Source organism: Plasmodium yoelii (genome assembly GCF_900002385.2).
Source record: "Plasmodium yoelii strain 17X genome assembly, chromosome: 3".
NCBI lineage: Eukaryota > Apicomplexa > Aconoidasida > Haemosporida > Plasmodiidae > Plasmodium > Plasmodium yoelii.
In genome coordinates, this window is record NC_036175.2 from 116078 (window position 1) to 137610 (window position 21533).

Sequence of the window (21533 nt, forward strand, 5' to 3'; positions counted from 1 at the left end):
TATTCCTTATCCACACTAAGATATATCTACACACAAGTTTGTATTCTTTTTATATATCTTTATTATCTTTATAGATATATAAAAGTAATAAGTTTTTTTTTTTTTTTTTTTTACTTTTTATTAAAAAAAAATTCTATAACTATACCAAACAACTCTTGTAATCATTGCTAATTATAGAAAGGTTATCAAATAAAAACTCTATTTGTTATTTTTCCAATAATATTTTTTTTCTTTAAAAAAAAACAAAATATAAATATACCAATTTTGTTATATAATATTCATTAAATCAATTAATTGAATAAATGTGTGTTTTCAACTTTTTTTTTTTTTTTTTTTTTTTTAACAATTTAATAAATATATTTAACTAAATTGTAAATATTATTTTGTTTGTATATCCTAAATTTTTAAATTTAAGCTAAAACTTTGAATTTACGCACTAGCACTAAAGCAAAGCAAAACAAAGCAAAACAAAGCAAAATAAAACTATATATATAAAAATGTTAATAAAATAGTTTGAAAAAATGTTGAAAAAATAGTTTGAAAAAATAGTTGAAAAATGTTAATAAAATAGTTTGAAAAAATGTTAATAAAACATTATTTTAACAAAATATATACAAACTTTTATATTCGATATTTTACTTTTCTTTCCCCTCCCCACCCATATAATTTTTAATCGATTTTATATCATATATATAATATATATATATATATATATATATAATTATTATTATTTAATATTCGTTATATATATACATACACTACTAATTAGATTGAATTTAATTGTTCCCAAGAGAGGGTAATACTTATTTAAAAATGGTTGCTTATTAATAGTAAAAATATTGTATATTTTCATCTCTTTTGTTTTTATTTATATTTTATATATACATATATACTTCATATTTTATTTATTCATTCATTTATTCATCTCCTATTATTATTAACTTACCAATAATTAATATATTTATTTTAAATGTAATATTTAGTGTAATACAATTACCGCGCTAGTTTTCATAGTTATATAAATATAATGCAAAGATAATGTATTTTTGTAATCTTTTTTATTTATTTAAAAAATAGATAGTTGTGCGTACATACATATATAGCAAATATATGTAAAATATATATTACCTTAAAAAGGCAAAATAAAAATTTATTTTTTATCAAAATAAAACATGTCAAATCAAGGGGCGTGAAAAAAAAAAAAAAGGAAAACTATTTTCTATAATCAACTAAAAAACACATTAACTTAGTAATATTTTATTTATAATATTCTATTCATTTTGTTATTATTATTGTTATTGTTACTATCATTATTTATATACGCTCATTTTTTAAACGATAAAAAAAATGTTATTGTTATATCTCGTATTTGTGGTAATTCCATTTATTGTTTTTTCTTATTATATATATAAAAGTGTATTAGCCCTTATTCATGAAAAACAAAAAAAAAATGAATTTTTTAATTGCCTAAAATCTGATAATAAGCAGTATACTGCCTTTGAAATATTTGCAAATAAATATGAAGTTGAAAAATATGCAATTTATTTAAAAGCGATAAGAAATATTCAGGTAGATTATAAAACAAATATACTTGATGATATAAATAAAGAAGGAAATGAAGAAGATAAAGAAAATGACCAAAAAATTGATTCAATACTTGAGGATATTTATAATGATACACAATATGCCGAACATAATGTAATTGGAAATCCACAATCTAGTTGGATGAGGTATATTATTTTTATTTTATTACCTGTCCAAAATAGCTATAAATCAAATTTGTTCATAATTTATTGCGAAAATATTATGAACGTACATATAATATAAACCATTTAAATTATATTATTACAACTATTTATAAAATGTGTGTAAATATTATTATATAATTTATTTCACTCTTATCCTTTTTATTTTTAGAAAATTGTCAAATGCTGATATAATCAAATTAAAAGTCATGTTATTAAAAAAAACTATTTTGTTTCTCCCTATTTGTAATAAAATTTTTCATGATAAAAATAAAAAATCAAGACTATATAACAATTATTTTATTGATGATAATATGTCAAGGGACCTAGATATTGTAAGAAATATTTTCGATACAGTTTTCATTCGATTATTTTATATACTCTCACATTGTTACTAATCTTGAAAAGTAACTATATCTCTCCAAAAATAAATGACATATTCACTTGCTTGCATATTCACTTACATACATTATAATTCATACCTTTTCAGCAATGCGATCAATTTTTAGAAGAGTTTAATCTTATTATTTATGAGGCAAATTGTATAACAGACAAATGGGGTAATCAATTTATAAAACAACTTATTCACATTCCTTTTTCATAATATGCTATATCTCCACACGATCTAATTTTTCAACATTTTCAGGAGAAACAATTATTTCTGACGCGTACAGAATTTTTCACCACAACAAAATTAAAATAAATGAGGAAAAAAAAAAAAAAGAAGAACAACAAACCATTTTAAAGAAACAAAAACAAAAGGAAAAAAAAATGAAGGAAGATACTGAAAAGGCTAATTTACTAGCTGAACAAATTATTGATGTAAGTTACAAAAATGTAATTAACCTTTTAACGTTCGAATTTTTAGAAACATTCACATGTATATATGTATGTATGCATGTATAATGTATGCATGTATAATGTATGCATGTATAATGTATGCATGTATAATGTATGCATGTATAATGTATGCATGTATAATGTATGCATATGCATATGCACACACATTCGTATTATGCAACTTGCCATATATACTATATAACGACATACTTATATTCCCAATTTTTTGCAGGAGGAAAATGCCAAAAAAAAAAAAAAAAAAAGCAAATAATCTTAATTCCACAACTTATTTATTTTTGTCTCATTTTATGATTTTTTTTTTTGTGTTTACAATTTAATATTTAAAATATTATAATATACCAATTTTTTAACATATATTTTTTAAATATGTATACATATTATATTATGCATATGTCTGAGTCATATTCTTATTTTCTATATATATCCATATTTTATTACATATAAATTTATGAAAATTTAATGAAATATTGTTTTAAAAATTTTTTGTATAGCTTACGTATTTGTATGTACTTTTTTTATTTATATGACCCTATAATAAAATGTCTCCATATGCATACCCTTTTTATTCCTTTATGAAAAATTGGATGTTAAATGATACATATTTTCATGTAATTAATATGGTTAAAAATCGTATATATTTTTCCTTTTTCATTTTCATAATTAATTTGATTTATATCTTTTTTGAAATAAATATTTTATATTTGCTTAAATAATTTTTCGCACATAATTAGAAAATACAAAGAATATTCTAATCATTCAAAATTGTGATGAAAAAATAAATAATAAAATGAATAAAAAAAAATAATAAAATAAATAATAAAATAAATAAATAAAATTAATAAATAAAATTAATAATAAAATAAATAAAAAAAATAAAATCTTCACCTATAACAAACTAGCTAAATACAACGAGCTAACAATTCTATTATCACTAGTATTTACCTTGCTTGTTCATAACATTTTTCGACATTTTTTATTTTGCAAAAAAATTAATTCTTATCCTTTGAATTACTTTTTGCGAAAAATGTAATTAACCCACCACTTCCTACAGATAAATTTAATTCATTTTCATTAAAACACAAATTTTCACAATTAAAATATTTGTCAAGTAACTCATTGTCTTTTTTATTTTTCTCGCTTGTATTTTCGCCATTTTCATTATTTTCACAAATTTCGCCAATTTCGCCAATTTCGCCAATTTCACCAATTTCATGACTGTCATATAAAATATTGCTCATTTTATTTTCATAACTATCAAGCGCATTCATGTGTTTTTTTATTTTTTTATTTACATCTTCGATTTTTTGAGCAAATGATTTTATTATTATTTTCTTGTTCATATTTTTTATTGCCCCCATTTCTTTATCTCCCTTAAAGCTTTGACGCCCATCAATATTTTTTAGACAATCATCCTCCATTTTTTGGCTATTAATGCTACCATTATCTATACCCTCGAAATCTTCTACTCTTTTTTTTGCCTTTGAAAACATTGCCTTTTGAATTTCCTCTTTTATTATTGTTGAATCAAGAAGATTTATTATACTATAAAAATAATTTATTTTCAAATCTTTATAAAATAAAATTTCTTTCATTTCTTCATTCACAATTTTAAAAGTTTCTAATTTTTTTTTTAAGTTTATATTATCCTTTTTAATTTTATCATTACTATCCCTTAACTTTTCTTTTTCACCAGACAAAATAAGACATTCTTTTTCAAACACATTTAACTTATTCTTTATATTTATCAATTCATTTTCTAATTTTTTAATTTCGATATCTTTATTTTTTGACAAATATATATAATCTTCTAATTTCTTTTTATAATCACAAATCATGTTATTTTCAACAGGTGATTTAATTAATTCCATTAATTCATTTTTTAATTTTTCATTTTCATTTTTTAATTTTTTTTTTTCATAACTTTCTTTTATTAAGCCATTTTTTATATTCATATATTTTTTATAAATAATATTTGTTACTTCCTTTTTTTCTTCATCTTTTATTTTATATTTTTCAATCATTTTATTCAACTTTATATCAAATTCTCTTTTCATTATATTTTCAAACGTTTTATTTTCTTCACCATTATTATAATACCATTCACTAATTGCATCTTTTTTTGCATCCTTTTTTGCATCCTTTTTATTTTTGTCCTTACACACTTTCATATCTATTCGTTCTTTTTTCCCACTCTTCAAATTGAATATATATTTATCCTCTTTGTCTATTTTTTTCCGATTCATTTCGATTTTATTTACATTTTTATCACCTTTATAAAATGTCTTATTTTTTCCATTATAATCATCTTTATTTCCCTTAACCCATTCAAATTTTATATCTTCTTCATTATTATTATTAACATGTTTTCTTTTTTGAAAATTTATTAACCTATCATTACAAGGATTATCCTTTTTACAATTACCAATCATTATATTTCTTTCATCTTTATATAAAGATATATCTACATCTTCATTATCATAAGTACCTAAATCAAACATATTATAATTAGAAACATTGTTAAATTGATTCCAATCTTTCTTTTCATTTTCTAAATAATAATCACTATAACTATTAATAAGGCTATTTCCAATTTGGTGATTTATATTTTTAAAATTTGGCTTTTCTCTTTCATATAATAATTTTTTATTTTCATTTGTAAAATTATTACATGTTAAGGAACGTCTTTTATATCTATCATTCCCTATATTTCCTGAATTCATATAATTTAATTCATTTCTTTTTAAAACTTTACAATTTTCACTATATATACTATTACTCCTTTTCTCACTATCATTTAAATTTGAATAATCCAACATGCTCAAATTGTCAAGTAATATAGATGCTCGTTCACATTTTTCTGTATTTATTTTTTCGATATTTTTGTTAAAACTGTTATTATTATGGTGATATTTTTCACTCTTTATAAAATTTATTTCTCCTCTCTTTTTTTCATAGTTAACCATTTTATTATTATACATTTTTTTTTTATCCTTTTTTTGAGGGGTGAAAAAATAATTTGGATTATCTGCAATCTTGTCATAATCAAATTTTGTAACACATCCAATAATGGCAAATAAAATAGCCAAAAAATCTCGGATCAAAATCAAAAAAAAGTAGAAAAAAATGCGAAAAGCTAAATATATATATATGCACAATTCTGATCTAAATGACCAATTAAGCGAATAAAAATATTCACATATAGCTAGACAACATATTGATACAAAAATCAACAAAAAATTGTGAAAAATAAAAACAGGAATATATTAACACATATGAGTGTTTTCATCCCTGTGAACATGGTCACGTAAAAAAAAAAATATATTCGTCTCTCCTTATGTTTCCACATTTAATTATCATATTTTAACACTTATATACAACAATTGCTAAATAGCCCTGATAAAAACAAAACAAAAAGGACTCCTCCTACAAAATAATGCAATTGAAGTAAAATTGTGACACCATATTAATACACACACATATACATGTATACATCTGAAATAAGCACAGCTCTAATTTCTCTATAAAGCATGCTCTAACCTTTGCTGAGATGTTAAACGAAAAAGATTCTCCAATCAAGCATATCCAACCAGCTCCAAATGTTTTGTCTAAAATTTCTTTTATATTTTTTATAGCATTCTACAAATATACACCATATAGCATACATCATATAGCATACACCATATAGCATACATCATATAGCATACATCATATAGCATACATCATATAGCATGCATCATATAACACAGTTGTATAACACATAAAAATAATAAGTTACTTCAACTTGTATAGCATTTGTGTTAGCATCAGTATATTTATCTAAAACTCCTGTTATTATGTCCACAATATTATTCTGATTATGATAAGGAATATTAGATTTCTAATAAGGAATAAATTGTAAAAATTTATATTGGCAAAAATGAATTATGTTATCCTTTAAGCATATATTTATTCACATACATACTTTTTTAACTATTATTATTTCTATATATGTTAATAACCTTAATTGAATGCTTATTCAACTTATGCCTAAAAATATCGATTTCGCTTATTATTGTTTCATTGTTCTTTATACTCTTATTAATAGGGTTTGCATATGCTTCTTCAAATTTTGCGAAAAATTTTCGGAACTCATTTTTCCTTTTTCTTTTATGCGTTCAGAAAGCAAAGAAGGTAATTAATTTTATAAAAATATATGTCCACACGCACATATACAATTCTTCAAAAAAAAAAATATTTTAAATTTTTTATAGATTATAATGAAAAAATATATAACTTTTTCATAAGTAGGATTGTACTCATATTTATAATATAAAATGTATATCTATCCAATTCTTTATATAAATATATTCAAATCAAATCAAGTTATAACACATTAATTATATTTTGGACATTCCATAAATACTAATATTATATTAAATTATTAAATGATATGAGTGTAAAGGGAAAAATACACACACATAAATATATATAATAGCTTGGTCCATATTCACGACTGTAAATATGCCATTATAAAAGACTTTGCATACTAAGAATAATTATTAAAGCACGCAAAAAAAAAAAAAAAAAAAAAAAACGTATATCAATGCATATGCACATTTTTATATTCCTCCAAAATTGTAACAAAATAATTTATTGTAAATGCTGAAGCATGTTAATTTATTTCGTTTTTTTTTTATTATTTTTTTTTTTATTATTTTTTTTTTTTTATTTTTTAGCTAGCTATGGTATTACTAAAAAGCGTTAATAAATATAGAAACTTGTGCATATAAGTTTGTATGCTCTATCAAAGTCGCATAAAAATATTTTTTTTGTTAAAAAATAATCAAGAAAATAAATACTGGTACTGAATAAATACCGCAAATTAAAAAATACCGCTAACGAAATAAAATGAATTAATAGTGAAAAAAAAAAAACAGCCAAAACGTAGCTAATAGCGAAATTAGCTAGCTGCTCGCTCTGATAAGCAAAGACAAATTTTTTCCGTTATATAATCAATGTTATCCATTGTTATTCCTGACACATTTATTCGTCCAGTTTTAACAATATAAATATGATGATTTTTTAGACTTTGAAATATATCTGAAAAAATTGGTACATAAGAAAATAGTCCTACTTGTTTTTTATACACACTCCAATCATAATCTAAATTATATTTATTTTGAATTTGCTGTAATTTATCAAAAAATAAATTCCTAATATTAGCTATATGGTGTGATAATTCTTTTAATTCATTTAACCATTCTTCTTTTAAATTAGGATTTTGTAAAATTTCACAAACTAATCTATTTGTATGTATAGTGGGAGATGAATAAAATCTACGAGTTATTATTAACAAGCTACTTAAAATTTTTTTTTTTTCATTTTCATTTTTGCACACAATATGTAAAGCACCTGCACGTTCACCATATAATGACATATTTTTTGCAAAAGATTGACAAACTATAAAAGGAATATTTTTTTCTTGAAATTGTCTAATTAAAATTACATCATTATCTATTTCTCCATTTCCAAATCCTTGATAAGCAATATCAAAAACAATTATATGTTTTTTTAATAAAACTATATTTGTAATTTCTTCAAAATATTCGGATTTTATATTTATACTACATGGATTATAACATGAAGGTTGTAAAAATATAATTGATTCATTATCAATATTTTTTAAATCATTTAAAAATAAATTATAATTTATATCAATTAAATTATTATCAAAAAAATTTATATATTTTAAATTAAATTTATTTGATTTTATCATATTAACATGATTTATATATGGAATATTTGTAACATATATTGATGGGTTACATATATTGAAGCATTTTAAAAATTCCAAAGCAATAGCTATAGCTCCTGTTCCTCCTATAGTTTGTATTGTGCTTATTCTGTTTTCTTTTATATATTTAGAATCTTCCCCAAATATTAATTTTTGTGTTAATAAACTAAATACATCCCCCCCATTACTTAATAAATATGGTTTTTCTTTATACTTTTCTGTTATGATTTGTTCAGCTTTTAATACACTATTAAATATCTGAACACTACCATTATTACCTGCACAAACACCAATAGAAAGATTCACTTTTTTATTAGATGGGTCTGCATTATATTCGTTAATACTTTTCAAAATCTCATCTGCTTCAATCTCTTTTATTTCACAAAGATATTTTTCCATTATTATAAAAAATAAAAATAAAAATAAAAATTAAAAAATTATTCCAGAAAAGTTAATATAATTTTTTCGATATTTTATAACTCGCGCCTTTTCTTTTAAAAAAGTTAAAACACTTTAAATAAAATGCTTATTTTAACTATTTATATATCTCTTAATCAAACTTATGATTTTTTATGCTTATTATGATATCCCTTTTAATTATGCAATTGCTATTCAATTCAATAATTATGGTATATAGGTTGGACGCTGTTTCGTAAGTGATAGATAAACAAATAAATCACTTCAAATATATAATATCTTTAAATTTCAAATATGTAATATCTTTAAATTTCAAATATATATATGTTTAAATTCAAATAAATAATTAACCATAAGCTTAAAATATAAACAAATTCGGAAAATGAAAAAAGGATAATAAAATTGTATTAATAAGAATAATATATAACCCAATATTTTTTTTTAAATTAACTCAGTATAATAAAAATATATTTATAATCATTACATGCTTGAAATGTTTTGCTATTCATTTTTTTTGTTAATAAAAATAATGTAGCAGTTGAACTTGCCAATAAAATAAATAAAATAAATAAACAAAATGAATAAACAAAATGAATAAACAAAATGAATAAACAAAATGAATGAATATCGCCAAATTGATAAAGATTGCATATTTTTTTATTTTACAAAACAAAACGAAAAATTCACAAAAATTATAATACAATTACTAGCTTTATTTGAATAAATAAAATGATAAAAATCAAAATTATTTTATAAATAGCTCTTAAGTAAAAATATCCATTGTTTAATTCCACATTTTAAATAAAAAAAAAGAATATGTCTATGAATATGCATGTATAACATGTTGTATATTATCTATATAGTAAAATAACAAAACATATTGATTAAGCATTGTATTATTAAATTGGGTATCCATATATATAATATCCACATCCTTATTTTATTCAATTATATAACTCTTTTGTGTGATCATCATTCTAAACACATATATTTTAAAGAGTCCTATATAGAACTTATAGTTTTAAAGTAAAGAATTTGGATACAAAAAAAATGGTGAAAAAGTGGTAAAATGGTGAAATGGTGAAATGGTGAAATGGTAAAATGGTGAAATGGTGAAAAAGTGGTAAAATGGTAAAATGGTAAAATGGCGAACATTGCTTAATCTCCCCGCAACATATAGATATATAAAACAATTCGGGTGAAGAAGCTCAAATTTACTAAACTATATCCCTATTCTTGTCAAAATGAAATAAGAATGCATTTTTTTTTTCAACATTTTTCTTCTTATAATTTTAATGGTAAACAAATTTCGTACTCTTAATTTTTATTACTCTTTTTGAGAATTTATTTGTATTGGTATCAATATTTTGAGTTTTGGTGAATAACCTATTATTTTTTTTATTCAATTTTTTTAAATGATTATGTGAATAAATATAATTATTTTTTATATCGAAATATAAATTGTCTAATTCCTCTACAGATTTATTATTATTATCATTTTTTTGTTTCATATTTGGAAATCTTTTATTATTATATAATAAATTAGTAGGGTTATTAAACCTTCTTTCAAATTCTATACTAAATAATGAAACTTTTGATACATATATTTTTTTCGACTTATAATATATAATTTTGTAAAATTTTTTTAATTTTTTTGCATATACATTCCAATAATATTTAATCATTTTTGTCTTTGGGATTTTTTTTAATACTTCATTAAGCTTTTCAATATTTTTTTTTACAACATTTATATTTTTAGATAATAAAATGTCATAAATATTTTCAAAATATTTATTATCATTATAATTACACACATTATCTTTTCCTCTTTCTATTGAAAAAGAAGCCAATTCGGTTGACTCCTTTTCCAAATTTGCCATCTCAATTTTTGACTCATTTTTTGGCTCCTTTTCCACATCTGCCATCTCATTTTTTGGCTCATTTTTTGGCTCCTTTTCCAAACTTAGCCCCAATTTGATATCATTATATTTATTAACACAAAAGTTAATAAATTTATAATAATCGGAATTATTTTTAAATATATTTAAATTTATATTTTGCATTACATTTGTGTAATCATTGTTATAAGTTCTTACATCATGTTGAGATAAATAATAATACAAACTTAATAAAGATGGACTAATTGAATATTTATAAAAAAAATTAAAATTTATGCAATATGTTTTAGTATACATTTCAACTAGCCATTTTATTCCCTCAATATAATTTTCACATATTTTCATGTCTTGTTCATAATTTTTTTTTTTTTTACAATTTTTTGTGTAAAATTTTTTTAAATATATTTCCATTTTCCTGTCTTCTTTTTCATCATCTTTTGTAAATATATTCATTTCTAATTCACTAAAATTATTTTCTTCATTTTTATTTCTGCTTTCGGAATTTTCTAATTTATGAATTTCTTTATCTGTATTACAATTTCCATCCCCCCCCACTTTTAATTTATCCAAATTTATATCATCTATCCTATCAATTTCTTTAATAGTATTTTTTAATAAATTAAAATCAATATATTTTATAAATAAAGGAAGGTCATTTTCTATAAATTTACAGGATGCTATATGCATAGCTATTTTTTTCCTTTTTGAAACTCCGTAATAATATTTTGTTGCCTCATTTTTTACCGCCCCACTTTTTACCGCCCCACTTTTTACTGCCCCACTTTTTACCGCCTCATTTTTTACTGCCCCACTTTTTACCGCCTCATTTTTTGTTGCCTCACTTTTTGTTTCCCCACTTTTTAAATACACTAACTTGCATGTGTATAACCCTTTGTCATCTCTCTCAACTTGTATATCTATATTTCCATTTTGAATTAATTTTTTTTTTAAAATTTCGTTTAAAAGATATAAAGGTAAATAAAGTTGGTTTTCCTTAAATTCAAAATTATTTTCCAAATTTAAACAATTTCCTTCTTCCATATTTCTACTTAAATAGCTACTTGAAAAATTAATAACCTTCTGAACATAATTCAGAAATTTTAAAAATTCTTTTCGATTCAATTCACAATTTTTATTTAAAAATCCATTATATGTTGTATTCTCCACATTCTTCACATTCTCCACATTCTTCACATTCTTCACATCCTTCACATTATTTTTTTCTTTTCTTTCTTTTCCTTCGGTTTCCTTTTTCATATTATCTTTTAACATTTTAAAATACGCTTCAAAAAAAACGCTAAAATTTCCTTCCCTAACTTTTGGTAAATAATCGTTTCCCTTTAAAATAAATAAAATTAATAAATCTCGTTTTATTTGATTAAAAAAGATAGGATATTTATTTTTAAATAAATTAATAAATATATTTAAGTTATATAAAACTGTGATTTTTTTCCTCTCTACTTTTTTAATATTTTCTAAATTGTTAATAACTTTTTTCCCTGAATCTATTAAATTATTTTCAACATAACAAGTTTCCCTTACTATTTCGTCATCTTTATTTTCTCTTGGATTGTCTATTAACTGTTTTTCTTTTTTAAATAAAAAACAATTATCCATATTTAAATAAAATGTCTGATATGTATATATATACACATTTCGTATATTTTTTAATGCCAAACATTGTAATAGCAAATCTGCATCTGCACCTACTACAACAAAGGATTCTTCTTCTCGTTTAGAATCTGTTTTATCATAATTTGGACATTTTAATAGTTCGCCATTTTTAAAATCGTTATTACTTTCTTTTTTGCCATTCTTAACATAACTAGCTATCCAGTTCATAAGTTTCAATTCCCCTTCTCCCACCTCTTTATCGGTTGAGATATAAAATTTGACATGATTATATTTTTCAAGAGATGCTAACCATTTTACAAAATTTATAAGAAACTGTCCAATTTTTTTTATAAATATACTTCCACAAGTTATATCATTTATGATATTTTTATCTTCTTTAGATTTTATTTTTGCTCTTCTTTTTATTTGCAATTTTAATTTCGAAAATGGGCATATCCCATCAATGGCAAAAATCACATTTTTTTTTGGATGAAATTTTTTTAATACATTTTTTATTAAATTTGAAAGTTTAGAAAAATAATTGTTATAACTACGAAATTCAACATTTGCTTTATGTAATAATTGATTTAAATCAAATAACAAATTGTCAACGTCTAATATTTTGTGGTCATCTCTGCCATCTCTTCTGGCATCTGCTCTGGCATCTATTCTGGCATCTATTCTGGCATCTATTCTGGAATCTATTCTACCATCTATTCTGGAATCTATTCTGGCATCTATTCTGGAATCTATTCTACCATCTATTCTGGAATCTATTCTGGAATCTATCCCCCTTTGCATCTCCCTTTTCATCCCCTTTTTTATTTCTTCATTCTTATTTATGCAATTATCAACGTCTAGCAATTTATTTTTTTGAACGATTTTCACACAACTAGGAAAATTATTTATTACCCATTTATGCAAACCTGGTATTCCACAATTTACTACTGATATGAATATAAATAGTAAAAATAATTTTCGGAAATTGCCATATTTTGACATTCCATTGTATATCATTCGAAAAAAAAAAATAAAAAAAAATAAAAAAATAAAAAAAAAATAAAAAAAAATATAAATCCAAATTAATTATCCAACCACATTAATAATTTCTCAAAAATAAAAAATAAAAAAACAAAAATATATTAAATGAATAAAATCACGTGCCAAAATCACGTATCAAATCACGTATCAAATCACGTGCCAAATCACGTGCCAAAATAGTATGTCACCATTTCACTCTACATGTTTTGTTTCACTCGACATGTTTTGTTTCACTCTGCATTATTGAAATTTCCAAACCATACAATCAAAAAACATAGAAACTAAGTGACTCATATTTACCCTAAAAAATATACATTTTTTTTTTTTAACCTATAAAATACCATACCAAAAAATGTAGAAAATAAATGATCCGATAATAACGGAGTCAAATTTCCTAGTAGTGTTGAAAGGGGAGAATGATTCAAAAACAACCAAATTGAAATTATTATTCCATTCAAATATCTTTATTTATCAATTATACAAACTTAATAACCATTTTTAACATCCAATTTGTTATCATTTTTTTAACTTATCTTAAATAACCACATCACACATTTAGTACACCACATTTAGTACATCACAGTTGATACAATTACAAATACCCTGTTTCTTATCTTACAAGCTTAAAATAAATTTAAGCTATATTTATTTTTTAACAGTATTATAAAAATATATACGTTAATATACTCAAGTTTATGAGAGGGTTCTTAGCTATATTAATAATAATAGTGTGAATTTATATTTTTTAAAATGTGAACATTTCTAATATATATATATATAGATATCAAAATATGCTAGTTGATTTTATAAATATACAACCAAAATGAATCATGCACATATGCACTTAAATTTAATACATACATACACATATACTTGACACATACATTTATATAAAAACTAAAAAATATATATTTATCTATATTAAATTTCAGTTTTCAAATATGTATAAATATATATATAAATATATATACATGCATATTACAAACTGTTATTTGCATGAATTGTGTTAATAAAAAATGTATAAATGAAAAAATATATACAAATTATAAATAAGATGATAATAATAATAATAATAATAATGATGCACGTTTTCATAATATTTCGGTATTTATTATATACATAGTCAAAAAACTGATATAAAAATTTTTTTTTTTTTAAAAATATTTTATTGGCGGTTTGTTCATGTTATTTTCCAAGTCAATATTTATTCTCTCTTATTTGTATGTATATATCTATACGATTTATGTGTATCAAAATTAAACTTTGGATTTCCCTATATGTTTCTGTCTTTCTTCAAGAGAAATATAAGGACTGGTTCCAATCTCACCACCCTTTGTTTCTTTAATGAAGAACATTATAAATAAGAATGCGATTATACACATTACTGAAAAAAACATAAAGAGTATAGAAGGTGATTTCTTAATAATTATGTCTGAAGGAAAAACCACAATAATTGCACACACCCAATTTATCAATGAAGCTAAACTAGCTGCACTATCTTTTATTTCAGAAGGATACATTTCATGTAAATATATCCATAATACTGGACCATATGATACAGCAAATGATATTATCATAAGAAATGTTCCAGCAATAGATAAACCATTTACAATCTTAGTTGGACCCCATACTTGCCTAGCTATAACTGTTGGTAAAAATGCACAAATGACTCCAATACATCCTCCTAATAATAATGTTTTTCTTCCAATTTTTTCTATAATATATATAGCTGGAAATGTCATCAAAAAGTTAACTGCCGTCATTATGACACTTAATATTGTTATTAAATTTTTGTCTAAAAATTCTTTATATAATTCATTTGAATTTGCTACTAATACATTTATACCAGTAAATTGTTGAAAACCTGATAATATACATCCTAATATTATAACATTTCTATATGCTGGTATTTTTAAGGCACTTAATAATGATAAAGAACTTTCTTTGGCTGCTTTATTTTGATCAATAGCATCTTTAATAGCTCTAAGTGCGTCATCTACATCTGATGGACCATATATTTTTTTCAATATATTTTTAGAACCTTCAATATTTCCATTCTCATATAAAAAATATGGAGTCTCCTCTTTGTAAAAGGCAATCAATAAAATTATTCCAAGAAGAGATATTATTGTGGGTAAAAAAAACATGAATCTCCACCAAAACATTTCAAAATTTGATAACTCTATAGATTTGCCATTTATTTTAGGCCCATCTCCCAAAAATAGTCCCAATAAAACTGCAACAAAGATTCCAAATGTTATAAATAATTGATGCAATACACCATATGCTCCCTTTTTATCCTTGTGAGTCATTTCAGATATGTACATGGGCACACTTACTGTTATTAAACCAATGCCAAAACCACTTAACAAACGAGCATATAATATTGTATGGAAGTGATGACTAATAGCTGTTAATATACTTACAAAAATAAAAAATATATATATAACCATTAATGAAAATCTTCTTCCAAACTTAACTAAGTATCCTGAAAATCCACTTCCTAAAACTGCTCCAATAAATACTGAGGCTAATAAAAATGAACTTTTAAGTATACTGTCTTCACATGATGTATCCGTTTTTGTACTACACCATTCAAATTCTACTACTATATAACTTTTAATTGTATTTAAAACACTAACTTGATATCCAAAAATAAAGGATGCTAAACATGCTGATAAAACATATTGAAATGATGTGTTAAAAAAACCATCCCTATGCTCTATCTCTTGAGTCCCTCCCCTTGATAATATATCCATTCGCAATATATTCATTTTTTCGTATTAATACACATATATTTCTTGCTTACCTAAATATACATAACCTATATATTTATATGTAATATACCATTTATATATTACTAAACTTACAAATAAAACATATAAAATAAATATAAATATTTTATGTATTTATAATATTTTATCTTTATGTATTTTATATAAATAAACAATATATATTTTATTAATCTTATTTAATATTCATATATACTTTAAAAATATTATTTTATTTTTCGCCATTCAAAAAAAAAATAACATTTAATATATTTGTTAGCAATGCAACTTTTATATTTTATCATGCCATATATTTAATAATTTATATTTTTACATATTTTTTTATATATATTTTTTTTTATTTTATACATATATATGTTTTTTTTTTTTTGTTTACAATTTTGTGCGTATTTTATTTAATTATAAAAAATAATAATGTATTATGATATTATTTACTAACGTGCGCAATATATAATATTAATAATAATAATAATAATGCATTCTCTCTTTTTTTCTAGATGCATAATAAAGCATATTTTCCATATAAACATAAACTAATATAATATGTATAATGTATAAATAAAAACGCAGCTTTATTTTTCTCTAAAATTTACTGATATTTCTTTATTTTTTCGAAAACATAATCGGCATTAATAATCCGCTTTTAGTCATTGCATAAATTACACATTACACAATTATTTTTGCATATATAATGTATTGTTTATCACAATTATTTTTGCATATATAATATAATGTATTGTTTATCAAAATATTTTTGATATATAATATAATGTATTGTTTATCAAAATATTTATTGTTATGCATTTCCAATCTTTAACATAATTGCATTTTCTCCAACTTAATTTTTTTACTCTCTTTAACGATAAATTTTTACGCTTAAAAAAAATATGTGACTTGATTTTTTTATTAATTATATTTAAAAAATATTAAGTGTTAATTTCCCGTAGTTAAATATATTTACATTATTCATACTTAATAAATATTTTATTTTATTTTATGTGTCATTTTAAGCTAATAGCTAGCTATATTTATGCTTTTTTATGACTCATTCATATTTTTTTACCTCTTTTTTATGCATGTTCAAGCTTTTTAATCCCTTTTTATGCTTTATTATGAATTGCATGATAAAATTAATAACGGTAAATATATAAGGACAATATTTAAAAAATTCGTGAAAAAATGCACACACAAACATATTTGCACATATAGTCACTAGCTATATTATGCTGACCTAATATTTCTGCAATTGTGTTTAGCAAAAATCAATCTAACAAATAAAAAAAGAAAACATAAAAATGGTAGAAATAAATGTAAAAATAAATGTAAAAATAAATGACAAAAATACATGATAGAAATAAATGTAAAAATAAATGTAAAAACACATGAGCAAGTGAATAACACGCTTTTCTACATTCAAGCATGCGCAAAAAACTAAAAAATATCTGCATGGCAAACAAAACGAATATAGTACAGCCAATATTGTTTATTATTATAAAGCATGCACGATACTATTATCCCTAATATATATATGTATATGCATACTTCACACACTTCAAATATCAAATGATAATAAATATCCAACAAACTTAATGTAAATGAAAAAAAATGAACAAATCAGTGTAGCTTTCTTTGTGTAGGAGTATAATATTTTGTCTAAATGCATGCACTAAATTATATTAGCCAAATTAAAAATCTTCATTTGAGTTAAACTTTGTTATGTAATGTCTACACATTATATAAATGGTCATTCCCTAATTTACACCTTCACTAATATTTCTGAACAATTCATATATTTTTTAAAAAAAATAAATATCGCAATAATTGTCAAGCGCAATAATAATAATAATGAAATAGCTAATTAACTATATGTACATATATTTTTTTTTTGGAACATTTTCTATCACTTGGTTGTGGTAGTCATTTCTAAAGTGGATGAATCAAGTAACCCCAATTTTATAAAATCATTTTCACAAAAATCCAAAATTACACACTTAACAATATCCCCTATTTCATATGTATTGTTCATAAAATTTTTTATAACCCCCCTTTTGCTTAAATTTAATTTAACATAAAGATTTATATTATTACATGAAACTACCATTCCTTCAATTATCATTCCTTTTTGTAAATGTTTTTCATTTTTTATATGCGAATTTAAATGTTGGTAATCAATATATTTTTGGCTTTTTTCTATTACATAATTTATAAAATGAAAATTATTATTTTTTTCGATTATGTGTTGTGTGTCTTTACATACGTCAAGGCTAAGATTATTATCCTTTCCATTTTGGTCATAATTTGTGTTCGTATTATTTTCACTATTTTCACTATTTTCACTATTTTCATTATTTTCACTATTTTCATCATTTTCACTATCTTCATCATTTTCACTATCTTCAGTATCCGCTCTTGGAGTGCCGTTTTCTATATTACTTAAAGTCTCAACTAAGTTTAACATCAAAGGTTTTAAATATAAAACGTCCTGAACAGCATAATGAATTAGCTCTTTTGATATCGGTCTTTTTAAATAAATTTTATTATCAAGTGAAATAATTTTATGAAAATATATTTTATGATTATTATTTAAAAATAAACATTTATATAATAAATCATCATAACTTATTTGATACAATTCTTTTTTTGATTTTTTTAAAATTAAGTTATATGCAATTTGTGTATCAAATATATTATTTAAATTAATATTATACTGATTAAATAATATAGAACAATCTTCTCTACAATCATGTGTAACTTTTATAATATTTTTATTTTCAAATAACTCTTTTAAATATTTAGCAAACAAATAACTATTATCACATTTATATAAATCAAAAATATATATGTCCTTTGCACATATTTGAATAATACTTACTGTTCCATTTCTACCTATTTTATATCCTTCAATATCTAACCCTATTATTTTTAAATTTTCATTCATAACATTTTGTTCGATTTCATTTATATATTTTTTGCATTCTTTAGAATCATTAATATAAATTATATTTTTTTTTAAGTCTTCAAAATATCGTACTACTTTATCATTCACGTTTAAATTTAAATATCCATAGGACGCACTACTAACTCTTCTTTTTAATTTTATACAATTTGCACATTTTTCTAAATATCTATACATTTTTTGTTATTTTTTTTATTACTATCTTACCCAACCCTAATGATATAAAAAATAGCTAACAATATTTCCAATTGTAGAACGTTGCAAAAAATTATACACATAAATATTTTTTTCACATAAGATATGATTAAAAAACATTTGCATATTTGACAAAATATTATTTATAACTAACTATATTATTAACCATTATAATGCCATTTTATTTGTTCTTTCATTTTTCCATTAAAAGAGTATCATAACTTGGGCACTACATATCTTTACCAATTTCCATTTAGAAAAATATTTCGCTATTATTTTTATCGTTCATACAATAAAAAAAAAAAAAAAAAAAAAAATACTATAAAAAATGAACAAAACATGCGATGAAATTATATAAAGCATACATTAACCAGAGAATTTCTAATTGACATTTTATACAATTTATTCAAAAAATGGAAACATAAATAATTTTGAAATAAAAAATGGTAATTTTCTCGAATTTGGTGACTATAAATGGAAACAAAATCATACAATATGCTTAATTGTATGATAATATAAGGAAACACTTTTAACAATATTTACCATTATTTTCCACCTTTTTTATTTTTTCATTTTATTTTCCTTTACTATATTATTATTATTATTATTACACAAAATGGCAATTACTAAAATATGTACTTCATACCATCACAGTTATTATAATATAAAAATTCGACCACACCTTTTAAGAAATGGAATTAATTTATTCATGGATAAAGGAAAATGCTTCTATACCAATGAAAGTAAAAGAAATGATGTTTACATTAGTTGTATATTCATATCATATCCATTATAATATTGTTACATTTTTTAAATTTGTGAAAAAAACAGACTATGGTTACTTAAAAATTAGGTTACACACAATTTTTAGCTATATAATATGAAAAAAAAAAAAATTTCTGACTGTTCATATTTTTATCACTATAATTGTTTTTTTTTCTGACTGTTCACATTTTTATCACTATAATTGTTTTTTTTTCTGACTGTTCATATTTTTATCACTATAATTATTTTTTTTTTTCAATATAGGATTATATAACTTTGGATTTCAAAAAGTCACAGAAGAAATAAAATCAAAACTTGTTTATAACTTATTTAGTAAGGTTTCTAATAAATATGATATCATGAATGATTTGATGAGCTTCCGTCTACATCGATGTTGGAAAGATCAATTTATAAAAGAATTAGATTTATTTTTAAAATTTCAGTGTTATAATATAAAACAAACAAATATAAATGATTCTATAAATGATTCTATAAATGACTCTATAAATGACTCTATAAACGACTCTATAAACGACTCTATGAATGTAGACCCATATAATACTCCCCCTAATGATGAAAGTATGAACCAAAATATATCATCAAATCATAACGAAAAAATAAAAAATTTAAAAGCAAATAAATGTAAAATATTAGATTTAGCTGGTGGGACAGGTGATATAGCTTTTCGAATTTTAGAAAGATATAAATATTTCTTGGAAAAAATAAGAATATTTGATAATAAAAATAATTATAATAATATATCAGAAGAATTTTATAAAAACCCATTAATAAATATAATTGTTTGTGATGTAAATAATGATATGATTAATGTTGGAATAGAAAAAGCAAAAAATTTAAATTTAAATAAAAATATAACATGGCTAGTTGAAAATGCAGAAGAGTTAAAATCTATAGAAGATAATTCAATAGATGTAATTACCTTATCATTTGGAATAAGAAATTTTACAAATATTTCTAAAGCATTGAATGAAATGTATCGTGTTTTAAAACCAGGGGGAAGACTTCTTTGTTTAGAGTTTAGTAAATTAGAATGTAATGTTATAAATACATTTTATAAATTTTATTTAAATAATTATATTCCACTACTTGGAAAATATATAGCAAACAATGAACATGCATATAAATATCTTGCTGAAAGTATACAAACATTTTTAACACCAAATGAATTATCTCAATTGATGTGTCAATGTAATTTTAAAAATATTTCATATACAACTATGACATTTGGTATTGTTGCAATTCATTCTGCTTATAAATTAAATTAAAGAAATACAATACTTACACAATCAAGTTTAAATATTTTTTTTTTTTTTTATAACAAATATACAAAAAGGTAAACATATTGTTATACACACAAAGAATTGAACAAAAAATATATCGAACAATACAAGAAAAAAAAGTTATAAAATTCTTCCTTTCTACAATAACCCTATTTATTATATGCACGTGCACACT

At 22.0% G+C, this 21533-nt stretch overlaps 8 protein-coding genes across 8 annotated transcripts; 2 read left to right on the forward strand and 6 right to left on the reverse strand.

Moving 5' to 3' along the window:
- Positions 1-1347: 1347 nt before the first annotated feature.
- PY17X_0302600 (conserved Plasmodium protein, unknown function) lies at positions 1348-2856 on the forward strand (the record flags this gene model as incomplete). Its single annotated transcript, XM_022958033.1, has 5 exons — positions 1348-1730; positions 1918-2080; positions 2236-2305; positions 2392-2567; positions 2818-2856. 5 exons carry the CDS (start codon positions 1348-1350, stop codon positions 2854-2856), a joined length of 831 nt encoding a protein of 276 aa, XP_022811429.1.
- A 739-nt stretch (positions 2857-3595) lies between these two features.
- Positions 3596-5584, reverse strand: PY17X_0302700 (conserved Plasmodium protein, unknown function; the record flags this gene model as incomplete). Its single annotated transcript, XM_722522.2, has 1 exon — positions 3596-5584. The coding sequence occupies one exon, from the start codon at positions 5582-5584 to the stop codon at positions 3596-3598; it is 1989 nt and encodes a 662-aa protein (XP_727615.2).
- Positions 5585-5966: 382 nt separating this feature from the next.
- On the reverse strand, positions 5967-6738 carry PY17X_0302800 (dynein light chain, putative; the record flags this gene model as incomplete). The annotated part of the gene is made up of 4 exons (XM_022954930.1): positions 5967-6029; positions 6144-6242; positions 6382-6483; positions 6679-6738. The coding sequence occupies 4 exons, from the start codon at positions 6736-6738 to the stop codon at positions 5967-5969; spliced, it is 324 nt and encodes a 107-aa protein (XP_022811430.1).
- An 807-nt stretch (positions 6739-7545) lies between these two features.
- PY17X_0302900 (aminotransferase classes I and II) lies at positions 7546-8778 on the reverse strand (the record flags this gene model as incomplete). The annotated part of the gene is made up of 1 exon (XM_722523.1): positions 7546-8778. One exon carries the CDS (start codon positions 8776-8778, stop codon positions 7546-7548), a length of 1233 nt encoding a protein of 410 aa, XP_727616.1.
- Positions 8779-10088: 1310 nt separating this feature from the next.
- On the reverse strand, positions 10089-13325 carry PY17X_0303000 (uncharacterized protein; the record flags this gene model as incomplete). Its single annotated transcript, XM_722524.2, has 1 exon — positions 10089-13325. One exon carries the CDS (start codon positions 13323-13325, stop codon positions 10089-10091), a length of 3237 nt encoding a protein of 1078 aa, XP_727617.2.
- Positions 13326-14605: 1280 nt separating this feature from the next.
- On the reverse strand, positions 14606-16123 carry PY17X_0303100 (hexose transporter; the record flags this gene model as incomplete). Its single annotated transcript, XM_722525.1, has 1 exon — positions 14606-16123. One exon carries the CDS (start codon positions 16121-16123, stop codon positions 14606-14608), a length of 1518 nt encoding a protein of 505 aa, XP_727618.1.
- Positions 16124-18041: 1918 nt separating this feature from the next.
- PY17X_0303200 (3'-5' exonuclease, putative) lies at positions 18042-19274 on the reverse strand (the record flags this gene model as incomplete). The annotated part of the gene is made up of 1 exon (XM_722526.1): positions 18042-19274. One exon carries the CDS (start codon positions 19272-19274, stop codon positions 18042-18044), a length of 1233 nt encoding a protein of 410 aa, XP_727619.1.
- Positions 19275-19908: 634 nt separating this feature from the next.
- Positions 19909-21343, forward strand: PY17X_0303300 (methlytransferase; the record flags this gene model as incomplete). Its single annotated transcript, XM_722527.1, has 2 exons — positions 19909-20035; positions 20322-21343. 2 exons carry the CDS (start codon positions 19909-19911, stop codon positions 21341-21343), a joined length of 1149 nt encoding a protein of 382 aa, XP_727620.1.
- Between the last annotated feature and the right edge of the window lie 190 nt (positions 21344-21533).